This window comes from Silurus aristotelis (genome assembly GCF_946808225.1).
Source record: "Silurus aristotelis genome assembly, chromosome: 27".
NCBI classification, from domain to species: domain Eukaryota; kingdom Metazoa; phylum Chordata; class Actinopteri; order Siluriformes; family Siluridae; genus Silurus; species Silurus aristotelis.
Window position 1 is genome coordinate 3,149,140 of NC_139600.1, and position 21,321 is coordinate 3,170,460.

The 21,321-nt window shown below is 40.5% G+C and overlaps 1 protein-coding gene across 31 annotated transcripts in view; it reads right to left on the reverse strand.

Moving 5' to 3' along the window:
- LOC310721075 (neurexin-1a-like) overlaps positions 1-21,321 on the reverse strand; it is a 331,556-nt gene that overhangs the window by 62,255 nt on the left and 247,980 nt on the right. For all 31 annotated transcript variants that reach the window (XM_083532317.1, XM_083532316.1, XM_083532314.1 and 28 more), the window contains one exon: positions 7,840-8,011. In XM_083532317.1, the coding sequence (XP_083388443.1) occupies positions 7,840-8,011 (172 nt within the window). The remainder of the gene's footprint in view (positions 1-7,839; positions 8,012-21,321) is intronic.

Consider the following 21,321-nt stretch of genomic DNA (forward strand, 5'->3'; position numbering starts at 1 on the left):
TCTAAATCTTAGTGGATTTCAGAGTCTTGAACCATTGTGTCCAAGTTAAAACCAAACCTTTAGGCCTTCAGGCTTTTAAATCTATTGTCCTGTCCCAAACTCTCTATTTAAAAAAGAAATTCATGCGTGTCATCGTTGTACCCTTCGGTAATGTCTGCATTTCAGATTGCTGATTGAATGGGCAGCAGGGCTTAAGGTACCATTCGAGACAGGACATGATTTGAGATCGAAGCCTTAGTCATAGTGTCAGGTCCTTCCTATCTAGAGATCAGTCACAGTGTGGGAAAAGATCTAGAGGGCCAGGAATCACCTAGACCTGGCAGCACCAGCACAAGTAAACAAAAATAACAAAAAAGTAAATAAAATGCTGTAAATACATACAGGTAGAGTGTGAAAATGTCATTATTTTCTGACCGGTCCTTCGGAATGTGCGATAGCTGTATAAAATGATCGACAGCTTTAAAGCAAAAGATAAAGGGAGGAAAACAGGGTCGTTGTTCTAAAGGGAGTCCAGCATGGTCCTCCCTCGGTCCCTCCTCACTCACCAAATTGGATCAATTATCTTAAAATGAGCCATTTCATTTATATATTGATATTATCGGGGAATGAAACCCTTTGGTACATGGAGTTACGGGAAAATAATTAGCTTGGAGGTAACAGTAACTGTGCTTAATCACTCCTCCCTGCTGTTGACTATTTTCCTTTGACAGTGTGCCATAATTGTTTTATCCGCTATATCAGAATGTGAATAAATAGGTGTGGTACTAAATTAGTTTTGATACTGTTATTATAGTCTAATTTTTGGATCCATAGATTCCTTAGATATTGAGATTTTGGGCAACTGATGTTTCCAGCTACATATATTTTGAGGCACACAATGGAATGAAATTTTCCCTTTACTTCCAGAAGGACCTGACTTTACTCACACCCTTAGAATGAATCTTTACCGATCTCCACAAAATGTAGTGGAACATCTTCCCAGAGCGAATTAGGACTAAATGTGGAATAAGTTCTTGCGCTGATGAGCCAATCAAACCCGAAGTACAGTAGCATCAAGTGGTCAAGACATTTTCTTACAAGTCATCTCTTCTCTTCATTAGGCGTATACTGAGAAACCCTCTTGACAAGCCAACAACCCTGTGATTAAACAGTAGCACACTGCGTAACACTCTAGACCTCTAAAATCAACTGGAATTGGAACTGGAATTGCGCCATATCTGATCCCTAACCATATGGTGAGAAAACACCTTCAAACATTTCACTCGGTTTTTCCCTGAATGTGACAATTGAAGGGCGACAGAAACCACAACAAAAGGACCACGTCGACATACGCAGACAAAACAACAAGCAGATTAGTTCAACTGCCGTCAGAGTCCATTCCAGGCAGGATTTATTAACTGCTCTTTAGAGAGTCTGGAGATTTTAGAAATCCTGTTTTGACCCTCGTGTTGAGACTCAGATGGGCCCCAGGCGAGGGGAACGATCGCTCAGCCGTACAAATTTAATCCAAACTAATGAGAACGCCGACTAACCTTTTGCAAGATATTGTTCTTTTCCTGACAAAACTTGCATATATCATCGGGTTAAAAGTGCATACAGGGAAATGGTTGCTCAGTGGTTAAGGCACTGAGTTACTGATCGGAAGGTTGAGGGTTCAAGCCCCGGTATCGCCAAGCTGCCAGTCCTGGGCCATTGAGCAAGGCTCTTACCCTCTGTACTCCAGGGGCAGTATCATCACCATCCCTTCTGTTTAATTCAAGTATGTGATCAAGTTTAATTTGATTGATTTGATTAATGCATGCCAAAATAAAACCAGGACAACAGTATAAACAAGTTTGTGGACACCTGGCTATAAGATTGGCATGTGCTGTTAGAATAACCTCCATTCTTCTGGAAAGATGTTCCACTAGGACAGTCCATCTTGGGACACCCCAAACTTCAAGGCACACAATTGTATACGATGTCTTCAGATGTGGTTGCATTAACGTTGGCCTTTCACGTGAACTAGGAAACCCGAACCTGTTCCTGCATTAAATAAGTGCCAAAAGCCTGCTCCAGGAAGATCTCCTGCTCTAGAGCTCCAAACCTCTCAACACATTCGGGGATAAATTGGAACAGCACCCAGACCTCCTGACATCACCTACTGTATATCTCTACCTAACACCCTTGTGGCTGAATGAATCTCCATTAAACTCCACCAAATCTAGAGAAACATCTTTTTTAGTAGAGTGGAGGTTATTGTAAGAGCAAACGGGGGACAATGGGATGCTCAAAAAGAAGCACATACATGTACCTACAGTATGTTATACTCAGGTGTCTACAAACGTGGTCCATAAAGTGTAGGTATTAAAGAAAAGACTTTCCAGATGGCGAAAAATTTCCTGAAAGCGCTTACACTGGAGGTCGGATTCGATTTGTGTCTCGATGCAAAGCCATACAATTAAGATACATTTGATACGATTTAATATGGATTCATATATGGACGGTTCAGACAGACAGCAAATCATCAATTTACTTAAGACTTCTAAGGCATGGCCCCTTTCACTCACCGGCCTATAAAACCAGACGTTCTTTTCCTGTTGTATCTGCAGGAAGTTACAGCTCTACCTCTGCCATGTTAATCTGTATTCTGTACCGGCCTACACGCCTCGGTCTCGGTAGCGTTGCGACACGTCATATTCGCATAGCAGCCTACGTCTAGTGTCGAGAAATCAACCTATGTAGAAAATATCGTTCACGGATTATCGCGATGCATCGTGAAACAAACGCCTGATAGCCGATCAAATTGCGATTTCATCAACACAGGATGAGAGCTGTCCTCCTCCCATCTCTCCGCTCGGTCCTCTTCGGTCCTCCGATGTTTGCTGACCTTTTCAGGCATGCATGTCACTTTCATTACACTGAAAGAGCGTTTCATGGCCGAGACGTCTGAATTAAAGGCAGCCAGTTAAAAATGAAGGAAACGAACCAAACCAGAGTAACGAGTATCTGAGTCTACACCTGCAATCCGTTACACAGCACTCGAGATGCACAGAAACTGCAAATAAGAAATAGATCACCTCTTTTTCTCCCCCTCATAAATTTCCCCTTGATTAAATCTCGCGCTGCATAATAGCCTCTTTCCTGGTTGTAAAAATTTGATTTCCTTCGTCGCTGAGTGTCTGCAGACTGCTGCCGAAAGAAAAAAAAAACGCCATTTTTCACTTGAAAGAAGCACGCTTTTATGTTATTAAGCATACGAGCATACGTCAGAAAGCCTTGATTCGATGTTTGGACCCCATTTCCTCCAGCTCATTGAATCTAAAACGCTATTTATTTCATTAGGCGTCCGCACCAGACGAGAAACAGCCGAGTGCAAAAGTTTGCACACCCTCAAGACGAAATAGAAAGGCGAAGCGATGAGACGTAATTCAAAGCGGCGATAAATTGTCAAGTACGCGAAGATAGAAATCGTTTCGGGAATGCAAACATCTCCTTTTCGGTGCATGGTTGCACCGCGGTGTAGTCAAGAGCAGCTCAGGCGGCGTACGGGGGACGTTCGTGTAGGTTAGGCCATGTCCGTACTGATACGTTGTCGTTTGAAAACGCGACTTTTAGCAAACAACTGAAAACGAAAGTGTGGACGAGAAGCAATTTTTCAGACTGAAACCCCATTATTAAATGTATCCCCATTTACAGTAGATGTAGCCCTTCGAAAGGAGCCTCCAGTGTCAGCGATTTGTTAACAGCCACCAGGGGAAAGGCCATTTATTGCTGCTATAAGGTACGATAACAGAAAATACAGTATATCAATCAGCAAATAAAGAAAAAGGTAAGTCATAGTGAAAGAAGTAGATATCTAAAACCTTGTGGGTTCCTATTGGGTTCTTAAGTTCCTCCATTATACCCCTTGATCTGAAAACACTTTTCTTCAATACACTGGATGGACAAATGTTTGTAGACACCCGATCATCAGATCCGGATGTGCTTTTTGAGCATCGCATTCCATAATCAGGGCCCATTTGCTGTTATGAAAACCTCCACTCTTCTGGGAAGATGTTCCACTAGATTTTCAGAGCGTACTCAATCATACACAACGGTGTTAGGAGGTTAGAAGATGCCTGGGTTGCTGTTGCAGTTCATCCTTAATGTGTTTAAGCTCTATAGCAGGAGATCTGTCTGGGTCTTGCTGGTACAGGTTTGGGTCTCCAAGAACAATTGAAGAACATATCTAATGCTGCCACATGCAAAGACATCTTATACAATTCTACGCCTGTTATTGGTGGGAACAGTTCGAGTAAGAATCACATATGGCTGAAATTCAGGTGTCCTAGTGCTTTTGTCCATAGAGTGTATCTACACCGAACCACTAATGGTCTCCTGGATCTTCCATAATATACTAAAAATGATCAATAAGTCAATATTTATATAGTATCTACAGCCAGCCTGATTTATTAACCACACATGAAACCCTTAACTGTGTAGAAGGAAGTAATTGATCTATCTATTCACGATGGCATCTCCAAGGAACCATTTATCCAACCAAAAGTGACCTTAAACCAAATCAGAGATCCACAAGATTGACTTCCCCCCAAACTTATTAAGGACTACTGAGCAGCACACAAAGCCTGTGGAACAATCGGAAACTTCTTTTGTTTCGTTTTTTTGTCTTTTTGCTTTTGTCAAAACCTTTCATGTTAAAACACTACTGAACCAAGAGATCTCAGCATCGCCATTTCAAAAAGGAGGGCCAGATCCGGACTTGGGGTGGCGTGTTGAATGTCAGACGGGTTTATTGTATAATGTGAAAATGGTGAATATCATTTCTTTATGTTGTCTTTGTGTTTCTCTTCTTTTTGTTAAACACTCCTTATTTAAAGCACATAAAAAAAAGAAGGCAATTATTTGTTATTAATACGTCAGCATGTTTATTTAATTCTTTTTTTCTTCCGTTATTGCCTGGAAATCTGCCCCTGATGGTTCTCCAATCTGTCGGAGCTCTTCATCAGGTGTGTAAACATTGCGTTCCGACAGATGGGCAAATACGTGTATTTAATGTCATGTTAAGAAACGGATTGTCACCGTTTTATCGCCTACATTCGCTTGAACGTTTCGACGCGGAAGCTGACGGACGAGCTCGTTAAAAAGCTCATGTACAATCGACGTCACTGCGAAACAACTATGGAGCAAAAATGCCCTTTCGAAATAATGTTATCATCTTATTTTACTTCAATGATGAGAGCTATTAGCAGCAAATCGGTTTTGATATCAAATACAATTATTTATTACTAAATTCATAGCATATTCTAGTTAATCGTTTTAACTACATTCCCATCAATCTGGGAGGGGTTATAAGGCCATTTCTGAACAGTTTGAAGTGCATCATGTCATAAGCATATATCGCTATGCTCGACTTAGCAATTGTTTTTTTCCCCTTTATACTAAATACCTCAATACTCTTACGTAATGCGCTCCAGAACTCATGACGAGTACCGAACAATTTTTTTTTCAATGCAGTACTGTATTAGAAATAAGGAAAATGCATAAAAACCAGGCCCTATGATTAATTCATTTGCACAGAAAACACAACGCGCCTCGGAGGGCGCCGTTCTCGAGCTAACATGAGACTCTTAAGGCTTCTGTTTTATCGTGAGACTGAAGCGCTAATGAGTTTTAGTGTTGTTTATTTTCCACCTTGTGTTTGCAAAGAGTTGCAAGGTTGGAAAAATAAAGCTAGCGAGGCGCTCATAGCTAGTCTGATGAAATCAATGAAAAAAATTTACCAAATCCTAAATACACTATGCTTGCATAGCTAGTTCTATAGCTAGTTTATAGGTAGCTCTAACGTTTCAAAATGAATTTTACGGAATTTCTTTCCGTAATATTTTAGGAATCGACGTGAATAGTTTTTTCAGGTTCAGGGTGGATTCTGTTGATCGTTTTCCCGCAGCGAAATGAGAGGATTTGGATGAAAAGAGAGTAATTATACCCCGGCTAGAGAACGAGCGATGGCTCAGAGCCGGCCCACACTTCATACTGCTCATCTGGCTCATACGCTGCTGTGGAAAAAAAAACCGGCAATTACTGTAACTCATCCAAAATCCGTCCACCGAACTCACGTTTATACGGCCTCGTATTTGGCGCGACGTGAAGCAGAACGTACAGTCTGCAGTCCAATTCCGACTCGAATCATTAGAAATGGTCGGCTGAATATGGCATGTTTTTTTTGGTCCGGACCACGAATGCTGTGAAACATTGAGCCGCTTTTTTTGGATTCATTCGTCAGCCATATTTGGCCTGAAATCGTTTACAATTTGGACCTGGGCACAAACAAAACAAAAAATGTGTTGAAGTGAAGGGACGTCTGCGTGTGTGGATTTATTTGTACGATTAGATTGATTTTTAAATGGAGCGAGGAGGGAATTGGTCAATAGATTTTTAATGATTTGACACGCTTGATTTGCATCAAACTCCAGCACGGATTTTACACACCAATTTAGTCGCTTGTATAAACATTTACTTACGGTCGCGAGTAAATAGCAGGAGACTCGATGCTATTATTCCGCTGTTGAGACGTAAATAACCTTCACCAAAAGTATGGTTTGGAACCTGCGCATGGCATCTCGACCTACTTTTCCTGGGGTACGCTATATGGACTATATGGACGAGTACTGGGACACCTGACTTTTCTGGGACACCTGACTTTTCCAGTTTAAAATTTTTCATTTTAACTATTAGACCCAAAGACGCCATGAAGATATGCTTTCCATAGGTTGGAGTGAAAGATCTCTTTCAATAGAGCTCCAATCCTGGTGAACCTTTTGAACTGGGACAGATCTTTTCACCTCACCTACATCAGTACCTGACTTTCCTAATGCCCTTGTGGCTGAGACACAAATCTCAAACAAATCTCCACAAAATCTAGTGAAACATCTTCCCAGAAGAGTGGCGCAATCATTTTTGGCCAGGTGTCCACAAACGTTTGTCCATATAGTGTCTTAATTTATGATTTCTTAGATTTCTAAAATTAATAATTAAACAAATGTGAACATTTTTAACAAATGTGAACATTTGGGGTATTAGTCTGTAATGAAGAAAACATGCTAATCATGCTAACTTCATTTATGAGTTATCTCTGTAAAACTGCTTTGGGACAATGCCCATTTGTAAAAAAGGGCTATAGAGATAAACCTGAGTTGATTTGATTGAATGAATCGTATATTGAGAAAAAAAAAAGGCAGGAATACATTATATTTATCGCTAGCTAGCTGTTCTTTTTTTCACGTATGCACCCGCCACCATGTTTTTTTTTCACTCAACCTGTGAAATTTCTGCTTGTTCCTTGAAGCACATCTGACCTTATTTTTTCCCATTTGTAAACGTGACCACCTGTGAGTGTGTGTGTGTGTGTGTGTTTGCTAATATGCGTAAAGTGAATACAGCCTAGATCTCCCGGCTTTACACGATGCAGCATAAACCCCCTAAATGAGCCGCAAACAAATAGCCACCAAATCTGACAAATTAGTGTGAAGCAGTGTGGCGTGTTGGCTGACGTCGGACAACGAGGTCTGGAATTACTGCAGGGACATAAGGAATGTTTTTTTTTTGTTTGTTTGTTTGTTTTTTTGTATCTTGTTATGGTAACCAGATAATGCACCCCAAATAGGAATCTGGCCCTACAGACAAATACTACATGGTTATTAGGTTATTTAGGATCAGCATGAAAAAAAGAAAAAAAGAAAGAAAAATCCACAATGCAGCAAACACTGACAGAAACCTCCCAGCATCCTAAAGGCAGCTTTGCATCTCAGAGTGCTGAAGATCTGCAGAGTGGAAGGGAATGTGTTTGGGGGTTCGTACCTGTGGGGTAGCGCTCAATGACTGGCAGGTCATCCACCTGCAGCGTGGCATTACCCCCGCTCCTGGTGAACTTCACCACGTGGTACTTGCCGTCGTTTACGAACTTGGACTTCTCCTCGATGTTGATGTCGTCCGTGCCCACGTTGAAGATCACCGCCACATGGCCCTTTTCCTGCAGACATACAATTATTATTATAATTACTGTTCATCTTTTCAAGGAAGGCCTCGCATATTTCAGCAGGATAATGCTAAACCACATTTAGCATTACACCACAGTGCATCTATTGTATGATAACAGCATTGATGTATAGTAGAAGAGTCCAGATGCTGAACTGGCATGTCTGCAGACGAGACTTTTCACCATGTGAACATAATTGGCTTATCTTGAAACAAAAAATACAACAAAGAAGACTCAGGACTGTTCAGCAGTTAGAATCCTGTATTACGCATGTGTTTGAAACGTACTTTTTCTTAAAATGGTCAATTTTCTCAGTTTCAACTTTTGATACTTTTTCTAGTTTCCCTTCTAAATCAAATATGGGTTTATGGCATTTGCAAATCATTGCATTGCGTTTTTATTTACATTTGACCAAATAATTACTGTCAACGGTTTTATTGTTGTGTGTATTTGCCTAAAGTTTTTGTGTAAAACACCTGATTTGAAAAATCTAAATTAAAAAGGCTATACAAATAAATATATATATATATATATATATAATAATATATATAAAAAATTATAAAATAAAACAATCATTTATTTATATTTACAACATTTGGTGCACTTTCTTTATTCAGGGTAGCTTCTGATTATCTCATAGATGAATTTCAACCACAGAACTACTACTATCCCTGACTACTAGTTCTACCAATCCCCATACTACTATTCCATGCTACTCCTACTACAACTACTAAAACCCTAATTCCAAAACAGCTGGGGCACTGGGTAAAAGGTAAATAAGATTTGCAAATCTTTAAACCCATATTTTATTCACAATAAAACATAGAAAGCAAATCAAATGTTTAAACTGAGAAAATGTACCATTTTAAGGAGAAAATTAGGTCATTTTTAAATTGATGGCAACAAGAAGTATCACAATTGGAATAGAGGCAATAAAAGAACAGTTTGCAACTAATTAGGTTAATTAGCAACAGGTCAGTAATGTGATTGGGTATAAAAAGAGCATCTTGGAGAGTCAGAGTCTTTCAGAACTAAAGGTGGGTGGAGGTTACCCAATCTGTGAAAAGCTGCATCTAAAAATTGTTAACCAATTTTAGAATAATGTTCCTCAATGAAAAATTGCCAAGACTTTTAAAGAACTCATTATCATCTACACTACATAATATCAAAAGATTCCAAGAATTTCTGTGCAAAAGGGTCGAGGGGGAAACGCAATATTGGATGCTCGCAATCTTCAGGTCCTTAGATGGCACTGCATTAAAACCGACATGATTCTGTGATGGACAACACTTCATGGGTGTCGTGCAAAGAAGCAGCGATCTATAAATGTGTTTTCAGTCTTCTCAGAGCCAAAGCTTGTGCAAAGTGGAAAACTGTTCTGTTGTTAAACAAATCAAAAATTAGAAATTGATTTTTGGCAACCATGGGCGTCACGTCCTCCGGACTAAAGAGGAGAGGGATCTTCCGATTTGTAAAAGCAGCATCTATGATCGTATGGAGGTGCATTTGTGCATGTGGTATGTATGTGAAAAGGCTCCATCAATGCTGAACGTTATATCCAGGTTTTAGAGCATCTTATACTCCCATACAGACGACGCTTACTGCATCTATGACAACAGCATGGCTTCCCTGTAGAATAGTATGAGTGCTGAAGTGGTCTGCCTGCAGTCCAAACCCTGCACCAATTAAAAATATTCGGTGCATCATGAAAGAAAAAATACGACAAAGAAGACCCAGGACTGTTAACTAGTAAAAATCCTATATCGGGCAAGAATGGGACAACATTTATCTCCCACAACTTTAGCAGCTGGTTTCCTCAGTTCCCAGACATTTACAGATTGTTGGTAAAAGAGAAGGGGACGCTACACTGCGGTAAACATGGGTCATATCCCAACTTTTTAGAAAGGTGTTGCTGCTATACATTTCAGAATGACTTTTTTGACACTTGATATAATCAAATATGGGTTTATAATATTCGCAAATCATTGCATTGTGTTTTTAGATACATTTTACACAGTGTGCCAAAACAATTTTGAAATTGGGGTTGTACTTCTACATCTGTTAATCTCCATAATACTACCTTGTCTGTCTGTCTGTCTGACTGTCTGACTGTCTGTCTAATGCATTTTAATGAATTTCCCTAACATTGAAACATTTGATTTTGGGGACGTCAAGAATGTGTTGCCGCTTCATTACAATCCGTTTTTAAATGTCGAGGTCACAGTAAACCAAGATCTGCTTTGTGTTCATAACCAGAGGAATCCTGTTTTGACAATTATTGAGGAGGATTATTATAATTTCTACATGCCGATTCTGAAATAGCTCCTCCGGCACGTGCTGCCAGTTACAGCGTGTGATCGTTTCTGGATTACGATCAGATGAAGCGGAATGGTCGATAGAGTGTGTGTGTGTGAAGAGGATAATTTTTCTGCTTTTGGGCCGCTAACCCCAGAACCAACATCACGTCACGGATCTAAAAAAAATGGATATAAACTGGATAAACGCAGCGTGATTAGCGGGAACCTGCCGAGCATAATCCGATTCCCGGCTCCGCCACAACCGTACGTAAGCAAACATTCGCTTTTCATTTGAGGTCCTGCGCATCCATTACAGACAATTCTGGAGTCCCGGCGTGGACCGAGGAACGCTGGGAAAACCGTAATCGCATTTACAAAGCACACCACGTACTGATCGGGTTAGAGCACATGTGGCTGCGGCTGAATTTCGGGTCGATATAAAGAGAGTCATCGATACTAATTAGCAAACGGCAAGGGGGCGCTCGTTATTCCTGTCACCCTCTGTCACTTGTACTGTGATTGTTCCTCTTTTTTTTTTTTTTTGGTTTTGCGCTAAAAGAGACGCGAACATGTTTGTGTTGTTATTTCCTCCCAAGCCTTTCGCCCTTCTGCCAGGCAGAGCGACCATCTGTGTTTTGAAATTTGCCTCGTGGCTCAGGCCGTACCGCAGACCTGAGTGTTTCTGTCGCCTGATTTTACCAATGTATCATTTTTACCAGAAAATACTTCCTAAATATTAGCCATCGGTCATGCTTGCTAACAAGTCCACATGCTAGCATGATAAAAGGCATCTCTGGGGCTGTATAGGGTCCTGGCAGAATGAGAAAAAATGATACGGATGTGATTTGAGAGAGTGGCGAAGTGTTTGCTGCGTTTCCATCTTCCCTGCTCTGTTCACGTCCACAAGGCCTACTGAGACAACAGCTGCCTCACGTCAGCGCCTAAATACTCATGTGATTCCTGATTCCAAAAAAGCGCCGGGCGCAGGACAAGTCGAGTCGGTGGGAGCCGAATAGCGAGCAATTACCGCATTAGCATGTGGTGTGTGTGTGTGTGTTTGTCAGGCTGAGCTAACGCCTGTAGCATGTATGCAACTCGACGTTCTCAAGGACTCAAACACAGCGGGAGGTGGCGTTACAAAGGAAACAGCTCGATGGGACGCTTTTTCTTGGAGGCCCCTTGAGGAATTTATTCGTCTTTAATGCATGCATGCTCCATCTACCAATTTCATCCATTTTGCCATCCTTTAATGCAATTATTCATTGAACTACCCTTCTGTTTTTTTTTTTTACCCACCTATCCATCCATCCATCCATCCATCCATGCATCTATCTTCAGTCTGTAATGTATGCCTCCATCTACTAATTTCATCCATCCATTCAATGCAAAATTCCTCCAACTACACAATCCATTTATCCCTCCATTCAAAAAATCCATACGTGTATATCCATTCATTAATCCCTCCATCCTCCGTCTATATTTCATTCATGCCTACTTCTATTCATTCCATCCAATAATCTATTCTGTCTACAATGCAAACATTCTTCCAGGTGTCCATAAATGTTAGTCCCTACTTTGAATTTATTTTAATTGTTCTCCTACAGACACTGCTGGAGGAGGTATTTTATTTTGTTGGAAATTATTTTGTTGTTAACCGATTTCCCGGTCAATTTAAATTCGTTTAGTGACTTTTCCGGAAAGTTGTTTAGTTTCAGATGGAAACGTGGCTACAGGCACTTAATCTCTCCTGCACTCACTTTCAGCTCCTTGCAGCATTTCTCGGCTCGAACTGTCAGCCGGGATTTACAGCTCATCAAGGTGAAATGGGGTTTAATGAACTGGTGAAGCTGATCTGAGAGCTTCCCATTCAGATCCTGACAGTCAGGAGGTTGAGGAGGGAATCACAGTGAGAGAAAAGAGGAGGGGAAGACGAACGAGGGTGTGATTACTTCCGCTACAACACCTTCTGTTTCTGCTAAAACACATCAAGCTAAAAACACTGCAGCACTTTACTTTCTGAAACAGACTCTACACACATACACAACAAACATTACTGATCTGTCCATCCATCCATCCATCCATCCATCCAGTCTATAGTCCATGTATGCCTCCATCCATCCATCTAGTCTATAGTCCATGTATCCATCCATCCATCCATCCATCCATCCATCCATCCAGTCTATAGCCCATGCATGCATGCATGCATGCATCCATCCATCCATCCATCCATCCAGTCTATAGCCCATGCATCCATCCATCCATCCATCCAGTCTATAGCCCATGCATGCCTCCATCTATCCATCTATTCATTCATCCATCCATTCATCGAGTCTTTAGCCCATGCATGCCTCCATCCATCCATTCTTTGTTTATTATTTGTCCATTCTATCCATCTGTAAGTTTAATTGTTTTTCTAACTACTAACCTGTTTTTTTATCCAACTGTCCATCCATTCCTGTCCACATTTTTCTATCCATCCAGTCTAGTCAATGCATGCCTACATCCATCCATCCATCCATCCATAACTTCCATTGTTCTTAAAACTACTAATCTGTCTGTCTGTCCATCCATCTATCCATCCATCCATCTATCCAGTCTGTACCCCATGCATGCCTCTATTCACTTATTTATCTATCCATCCTTTGTCAATAATGCATGCCTGCATCCATCTACCTTTTCTATACATCTATCTAACCATCCATAAATTCAATTGTTTCTCTAACTACTAATCTGTTCGTCTGTCTGTCTGTCTGTCTGTCTGTCTGTCTGTCTGTCTGTCTGTCTATCTATCTATCTATCTATCTATCTATCTATCTATCTATCTATCTATCTATCTATCTATCTATCTATCTATCTATCTATCTATCTATCATCAGTCCAATTGTTCTATCTATCGAGGTGAAATGGGGTTTAATGAACTGGTGAAGCCGATCTGAGAGCTTATAATGCTCTTTTGTGTTTTTAAACCCACCTATTAACATTATGCTTTTCAAATCATCCATCTATCCATTAATTCATGCAGCTGTTCTTCTAAGTGTCATTCTGTGCTTCCACCGAATTACCTATTCCATACTTTTCTTTATCCATCTACCCATTTATCCACCTACCATACCATTCTTTTAACTTCTATTCTGTTCTTCAACCCAACTATCCACATTATGCTATTCAGATTATTCAGCCATCCACCAATCCACACATTCCATACTTCTATCCATCAGTCTACAAAGTAAAATAACTCACAAGGTCATTTCAAGGACGTTTATTTGTTTTTCGAGTGCTCAGATTTATTTTTTTACTTGCAAATTTTTCCTTCGAATCACTGACACACACACAAAAAAAAGGAAACACGACCATGTTGAATTGTTAGTGGAAATTCTTTGAGATCCTGAAATCATATTTACAGTCGTGTGTGTGTGTGTGTGTGTGTGTGTGTGTGTGTGTGTGTGTGTGTGTGTGAGTGTGTGTTCACGTGCAGCGCAATGCAGCTGTTAGTAATTGACGCTACATGCGTACACATGACAGCGGATATTAGCCCGGGGAAAGAGGCCTCGAAGTAGAAAACGCAGGAATGGGAAAACACGGTGCTCTTCAGACGCATGAAGGCTGTCAGCGTCTCCCCTCGAGCGACGCACTCGGCTTTTATGATGCGCCGCGCACGCTTTGAATATCGGATCGCTTCGAAAAGCAGACGTGACGAAGAAGCGTTTCGGCGCGTCGTTTTTGAACCGGAGGAGGGACGGAATCACAAATGAGGAACGAACCAAAAAAACCCTGTAAAACGCGGCCTTTGACCGGAAGCCGCGGTTCTACACGAGCGCCGAGGGCAGGAAGGGTCTCGGCTAATGTGTAATGTTGTTTGTTCATGCGCCATGCGTGCTGATGCGCATTGTGCACCTGTCGTATTTTATATTTCATCGCTACGGCGAGCGAGGCAACGTGCCGTGTCGTCCCTGGGACACATCAGGGGGACTGGGGATTCTATCGCTTTTTTTTTTTTTTTTCTGTCTAGCCTGCGAGACGAGAAGCCAGACTGGGCGAACAGAACGCCGAGTGCGTTTGTGCTGACCCACTGCTGAATTCTGAATTCCACCAAGACTAGTTTCATGCTGAGGAAAGTTTGCTCCTGCTTCAGCAGAAAGCAGAACCGTAAGTTTGACTTCCAGCAACCCGGTGGATCATCTGAGACGAACCGACACCAGCAGCATGTTTATCACATTCCATTTCACAACATTGCATCATCCTGCACTGATACATGAGCTACGTATTTTTTTTTTTTTTTTTTTTTTTTTGATATTTAGCCTTCCATCCGTCTATTCATTGATCAATAATTCATCCATCCATCTATACATGTATAAATATATCTGTAAACCCACTGAGCCATTCTTTTTTCTAACCATGAAAACATTCATCTACCCATCCATTCATCCATTTATTTTACACCCATAAACTATTCATTTCCTCATTCATTCATCCATCCATCCACCCAGCCATCTATTCATCAGTCCACTCAATTTGTTTAACCCTAAATAAATCTCTCTATTCGTCTCATCATGAAATCATCTATCTGTCCATCCATCCACTCACCCATTTATTTAATAACCAGAAATAAATCGATCCATCATCCATCCATCTGTATCCAAACCAGAAATTAACCAGTGTTCATCTCGTCCATCCGTCCATCCATCCATCCATCCATCCATCCATCCATCCACTCATTTATTTTTTAATCATTAATAAATCTGTCTCTCGTAATAAGTTCTTCTGTCCACCTATTATTCTCATTTTTAATCTATCCATTTTTTTTTATATCCATCCATCCATCCATCCATCCATCCATCCATCCATCCATCCATCCATCTGTATCCAAACCAGAAATAAAGCAATATGTTCATCTTATCATGATTCCATCCATCTATCTATCTATCTGTCCACTCACCCATCTATTTAATAACCAGAAATAAATCCATTCATCATCCATCCATCTGTATCCAAACCTGTAATAAACCAATGTGTTCATCTCATCCATCCATCCATTCATCCATCTATCTATCTGTCCACTCACTAATTCATTTATAATCATTAATAAATCTGTCTATCTTATAATAAATTTTTTTGTCCACCTATTATCTTCAATCCATCCATTTTTCTTTATAACCCTAAATAAATCTATCCATCCATCAATTTATTTACTCAAGAATCAGAATTAAGGGCAGTTAATACTCCTTTCTCTCCTCATTCTCTCTCTTTTTCTCTGTCACACTAAACATGCTCGTGAACTACCAGTTATCCTGCCCCTCTCTTCTGTCTGGACCTGCCTGATTTCTCCTGACACCCCTGCTCAAGATGGATAACCTCAACAATGTAGGAACTGTAATGAATGGACAGTCGGTGTCACTAGGAGGATGGGTTCCTGGAAAGGTTTCATCCTCATACCATTACTAAAATTTCTTTGCCGATCTGTCATTTATTTATTTATTTATTGATTTATTTATTTATTTATTTATTTATTTATTTATCCATCCACCAAATGTATTCATTTTTTAAATCTGTGATGTGTAGTAAAACACGGTCACCTTGAGCATGCTATGACGTCACCAAAAAAAAAAAAATGGCACACTATTTTTACATCTTTCCTTTTGTGTGCAGACCGTATAGGACACGCGGTCGCTACATTTGTAAAAGAAAGCGATCGCGCGGCCTCTGCGTTCCGCTACGAGTAAGAACAGGGCGTACCAGGTGTCGGATAGACCCTCGTCTCTGCTGCTGCCTCTGATAGAGGAGGGAATTAGTGCCTTTAGTGCTTTACCTTATCTTTTAATTACCCCTGACATCCTCTGCTTTTTTAAAACCCCATTAATGAAATTAGAGACGTAATGGAATTATTAGGGGGGAGAAAATAAGCATGCAGGTGCGCATACCAATTTTGGTTCTCCCTTCCCCTCTCACTCACACACACACACACACACACACACACACACACACACACACACACACACACGAATGTTTCTTCTAATGGCCTAACCCCACCATTAGCATGGCCACATATGAATATAAAAATCTCAGCAGTACTGCATATTTACACATGTTAAGCAGCGTAGATAACAACTACTGTTTTAATTGAACCCAACACACACACACACACACACACACACACACACACACACACACACACACACACAAGCAGGTTCCGATTTGTCTTTTATCGCTTTGCAAGCTCATTAACTACAGAGGCTGAATAAATTTAGTTAGAGAACGGGGGGGGGCTCCCTTTCTACATGTCGTTGCCAGAAGTATTTGGACACGAGCTTTTCCAGACGGTAATTGCTCTTCTGCAAACACTTGAAGGCACACAGTTGTATAGGAAGACTTAAAAAAGCATGAAATTTGTCCCTTGCTTCAGCGAGAAAACTCAAACCAGCTCCAGGATGACTCACAAAGCCAGCTGCATGAAGGTGAAGATGAAAATATGCTTTCTATAAGTTGGCAAAGAAGAGCTCCTGCTATAGAGCCTTAACCCTGTTCGACTGAGGAATTGGAACAGCACCAGGCCTGCTCTTCTCACGTCCATCGGTAACGGACTTGACTAACATCCCTGTGGATGAATGGATCTCTCACAAATCTCCATTAAACACTCCAAAAATCCAGTGGAACATCTTCCTGAAGATTGAACGTTATTATACGAGCAAGCTGGGGACTGAATGGGGTCCAATCTACATGTGGTTAAAAACAATTCAAGAAGAGTTAACCATCTCCAGATCTTTTCATCTCCTTATTAATCCATCCATTCTTCCATCCATCCATAAATTCATCCACTCAACAATTTACATCATTCAATCCATTTACCCATTTATTTTAGAACCATAAATTAATCTATTCATCTAATGAGTCCATCCATCTTTCTGTCCATCCACATATCCATCTACCCGTCCATCCATCCATCCATCCATCCATCCATCCATCCATCCATCACTCACAAATTTACATCATAACAATAAATAAACCTATATATTATCTCATCATTAATATATCCATCCATCCATCCATCCATCCATCCATCCATCTATTTACCAATTTCTTTTAGAACCATAAATTAATCAATCTATTCATCTCATGAATCCATCCATATTTCTGTCCATCCACATATCCATCCTTCCATCGATCCATCCATCCATCCTTTCACTCACTAATTTACATTATTACAATAAATAAGCCTATCATCCATCCTCCCATCCACTCACACATTTATTTTAGAACCATAAAATAAACATAATTAAACATAAAATAAAAAAATATATCCATCCATCCATCTATCCATCCAGACATCCTTCCATCCATACATCATTCCATCCTTTCACTCACCAATTTACTTCATAACAATAAATAAACCTATATATTCATATCATCATTAATATAGCCATCCATCCATCCATCAGTCCATAAATCTATACTCTGTCCATCTGTCCATCAGACATTTTTTTAACCAATAATAAATCTTTTCATCTCATCATAAATAATGAAAGCAATAGGGAAATGCTTAAATAACAGAGGATAGGCAAAGTTTTTACAGTTTAAGAGTTTTTTATTCTTTATCACTCAGGACAAAGAATAAAAACTCTTAAACTGTAAAAACTTTGCCTTCAAGAATTTCTTCACTAAATAGACCCGGTATGGTTTTCTGCCTGGGATCTAACTAACTGCAATTTGGGGAACAATTCCTGGTCTCCTGGATTACAGCTGATAACAGGACAAGGTACCCATTATGGGAACGGTGATGTAGAAATCATGAATGATTCTTATCTCGATCGGGTCAACGGAAGTGCAGCCTTCGCAGTAAACCTGTTTGCATTAAAGAAAAACATGAAACAAGTCAAATGCGCTTAGGATGAATAGCAAGACCGCTTAGCAAGCCACTGTTTTTGCACTTCATTAGAGAGATATTGTAAGACACGGGTCGAATCTGCCACCTTGCGCGCCCCCTGACGTTCCCGTTGTGATGGTTGTGGAACGAAGTCACCCTCAAGGCGAGGCTTCCACACTCCAGTCTGAAGAAGGTCAATATTAATAAAGAGCGCTCTCATTTCAGGGAGCCTCAGCAAACACGGGCGGAAAAAACGGGCTGAACACGGCTCGCGCTATGATAACGCTTAGCGTAACAACATCCGCAGACTAAGTATGGCCTAAAGATAACCTCGTCTCTGAGAGTAGGTCCGTCTGCCATGGCTTTACACTCAATTGCAAGAAATACCTGATCATTTACACCAGTAATTCCACTTTATCTCAGCCTACTGTTCCTGGCTAATTATTTTCTTAGCACTTGACATAGGGAGTGTTTGTTTGTTTTTTGTTTTTTTATTGTTGACCCATAATCTCTTGCTTTGTAGCTAGACACCGGTTTAATGAGCTCACACAACTTGAAGAAAGCTTTGAAACCGAACCTTAACCTTTACCTTAACCATGACCTTTGCGCCTCCATATCAAATGTCTTGCATCATAAACATTGCCAAGCTGATCAGCTTCATAGCGGATAAAAAAATTAAAAAGACAGCTGAAGAACCGGTTGGTGGCGTCAGCGTCAGCGTCAGCGCCAGTCTCAGTCTCAGAGATGGACTCATTCCACCTACTTCTGAGAATCATTTTCTTTTTCGAAAGCGAGAAGGAACTCGGAATGACTGGAATCGAGACCTATTATAAAGTGATTAACAGTAAATGATCCTCATTGGATTCTTTTTCGAAAAATGTTGCCATTATGTCTACAGATGTGATAATGAGAGCCATCATTCGTTTGCTAGCAGACCAGTAAATCTATTTACATCCATCTTCAGTTTTTACAACTTCCTGAGTGCCAAAGTAAGAAATGTTCCCATTGAGTCCTCCTTATTAGCTGGTGATTTATATAGACCAAGGTTTCGCCCTATTGCTCAGAGATGGCAAAGCCCGAAACCTAAACAGGCCACAGCAATCGTACATGACTGGAAGTCGCTTAGAAGGCCAATTGATTTTTTTTCTGTGAGGGGGTAGTGGGGGGAGGGGTGACCTTGGCCTTGACCTTTGCTCTCTGTGGAAAAACACAATAGGACCTCAGACTAACACTGTTCATGTAGGGCAGAAAGACCTGAACTCAAAGGACCTTTGTAATAGGATGAGCTTTTTAAAAAAGAAATCCTTTGTGAATAGGATACCCTCTGCCGAGGGGTCATGCACGAAAATACCCAGATTGACCAAGTGAGGGAATAATTTGCCTTGTTCTGAAGTGATTTCTCGTGATTCCGACTTTACTTCTGGCATTTCTAGCTTTGTTTCTCACAATTCTGACACCATTTCTGCCAATTAAAGGCAGAGTCGTGAGAAATACAATTGGAGTTGCGTGGAATAAAGTCAGAATTGTGAGAGAAAAAAAAAAAAAGTCGGAATGGTGAGAGAAAGAAAAGTCAGAATTGCAAGAAATAAAGTAAGAGAAAAGAACTAAGTGTGAGAAAAGAACTCTGAATTGCGAGAGACAAAATGTCAGTATTGCGAGAATCATGAAACCGAAATTCAAAGAAAAAAGGCCGAATTGTCACAAATAAGGTTGGAATTCCCATAGAAGTGGGTTGCAAGGTATCTAAGAGTCTTTATAAAAGGAAATGCCTGTGGACTTTTGTTTTAAATCAAATGTATTCGGTTTGCCAGGTCAAATGGCCTCATTATTATCACAGTTATACTAATTATAGAAATCTAGGTTAGTTAGTTGGCTGAAACCAGCTAGGATTTTGTAGTTGTTCTATTCTGACACTGAGGATGTGTAACAGAGAGAAGCTGTTGTCTATTGTAGCCACACACTTCAAGGATGACTGGTTCGAATGCGACCTTAATTTCTTGCCTTCGAGGGGTTTGGCATGTTCTCCCCATGTCCACATTTCTCCAGCACCCAAAAACATGCCAGTAGGTGGACTGGCAATTTTAAATGATGCCCTGTGCTGGACTAGCTTCCTATCCAGAGTGTACTCCTGCCTTGTACCCTTGTATTCCCTGGATAGTGTGTCTGGGAGAGTAGGCAGGAATAGCTGCACAGGTATTCATCAGAAGACTGACAGACAAATCCACAATGTAGGGCAAAATAAAAAAAGGGAAACAGCAATGGACAGACGCATATAAATTCTAAAAACACATAAAAACGATCATCCCAAACAGAATAAGAATCACAAGACTTGGTAAGTTCTGATACCCTGTCCCAGAATGGTTATGATAATGGTAACTTGTATTTTTATATTTATGGCATTTGGAAGACACCCTTATCCAAAACAGGACTTACATCTGTGCAGTTGAGGGATATGGACCTTGCTCAAGGGCCCAGCAGTGGCATATTGGTGGTGCTGGCATTTGAACTTGTGACCAACTTCAATTTTTAGATCCACTTTGTTTAAAAAAGATAAATAAAATGTTGCACTCATGCTTGTTGTGTCTTTGTCAAATCCTAAGTTTGCGCTAGAACACATGGCCCTGAGGTACTGGTTTATTATGATCAAATCAAACAAAGTTTCCTGTTTAACCAGTACATGGACAATTATTGCTTGCAGGATTGACCTTTAGATTGCGACCAACACAATGGTGACCAGTGCTCTAAAGTAAAATTTATAAAATAATATTGAAGCATATTGAGGTTAAGGCATTGGACTTTGGATCGGAAACCCACGAGGTCAAATCCCAGCACCACCAATCTGTCGCCACTGGGCCCCTGAGCAAGTTGTTAACCTTCAAGCGCTCACTTGGGTAAAAGTAAATTTGTAAGTCGGTCTGGATAGAGGTGCAAGCCAAATGCTATAAATGAAAACTTTGTACGTTCCAAATTAAACCCCCTAAACCTTCAAACCTTTGTTGGAGGGGTGATCCATTTTTTTCCAGGTTACCGTTTGTAAAAAAGCACCTGCGAAGAAATGATGGCCGTTTTTTCCCCCGCCTGATGAAGCACTCTTAATAAGTCTTGAGAGCATTTTTGTCAAGGAACACAAAGAGCTCAAGTGGTCCTTG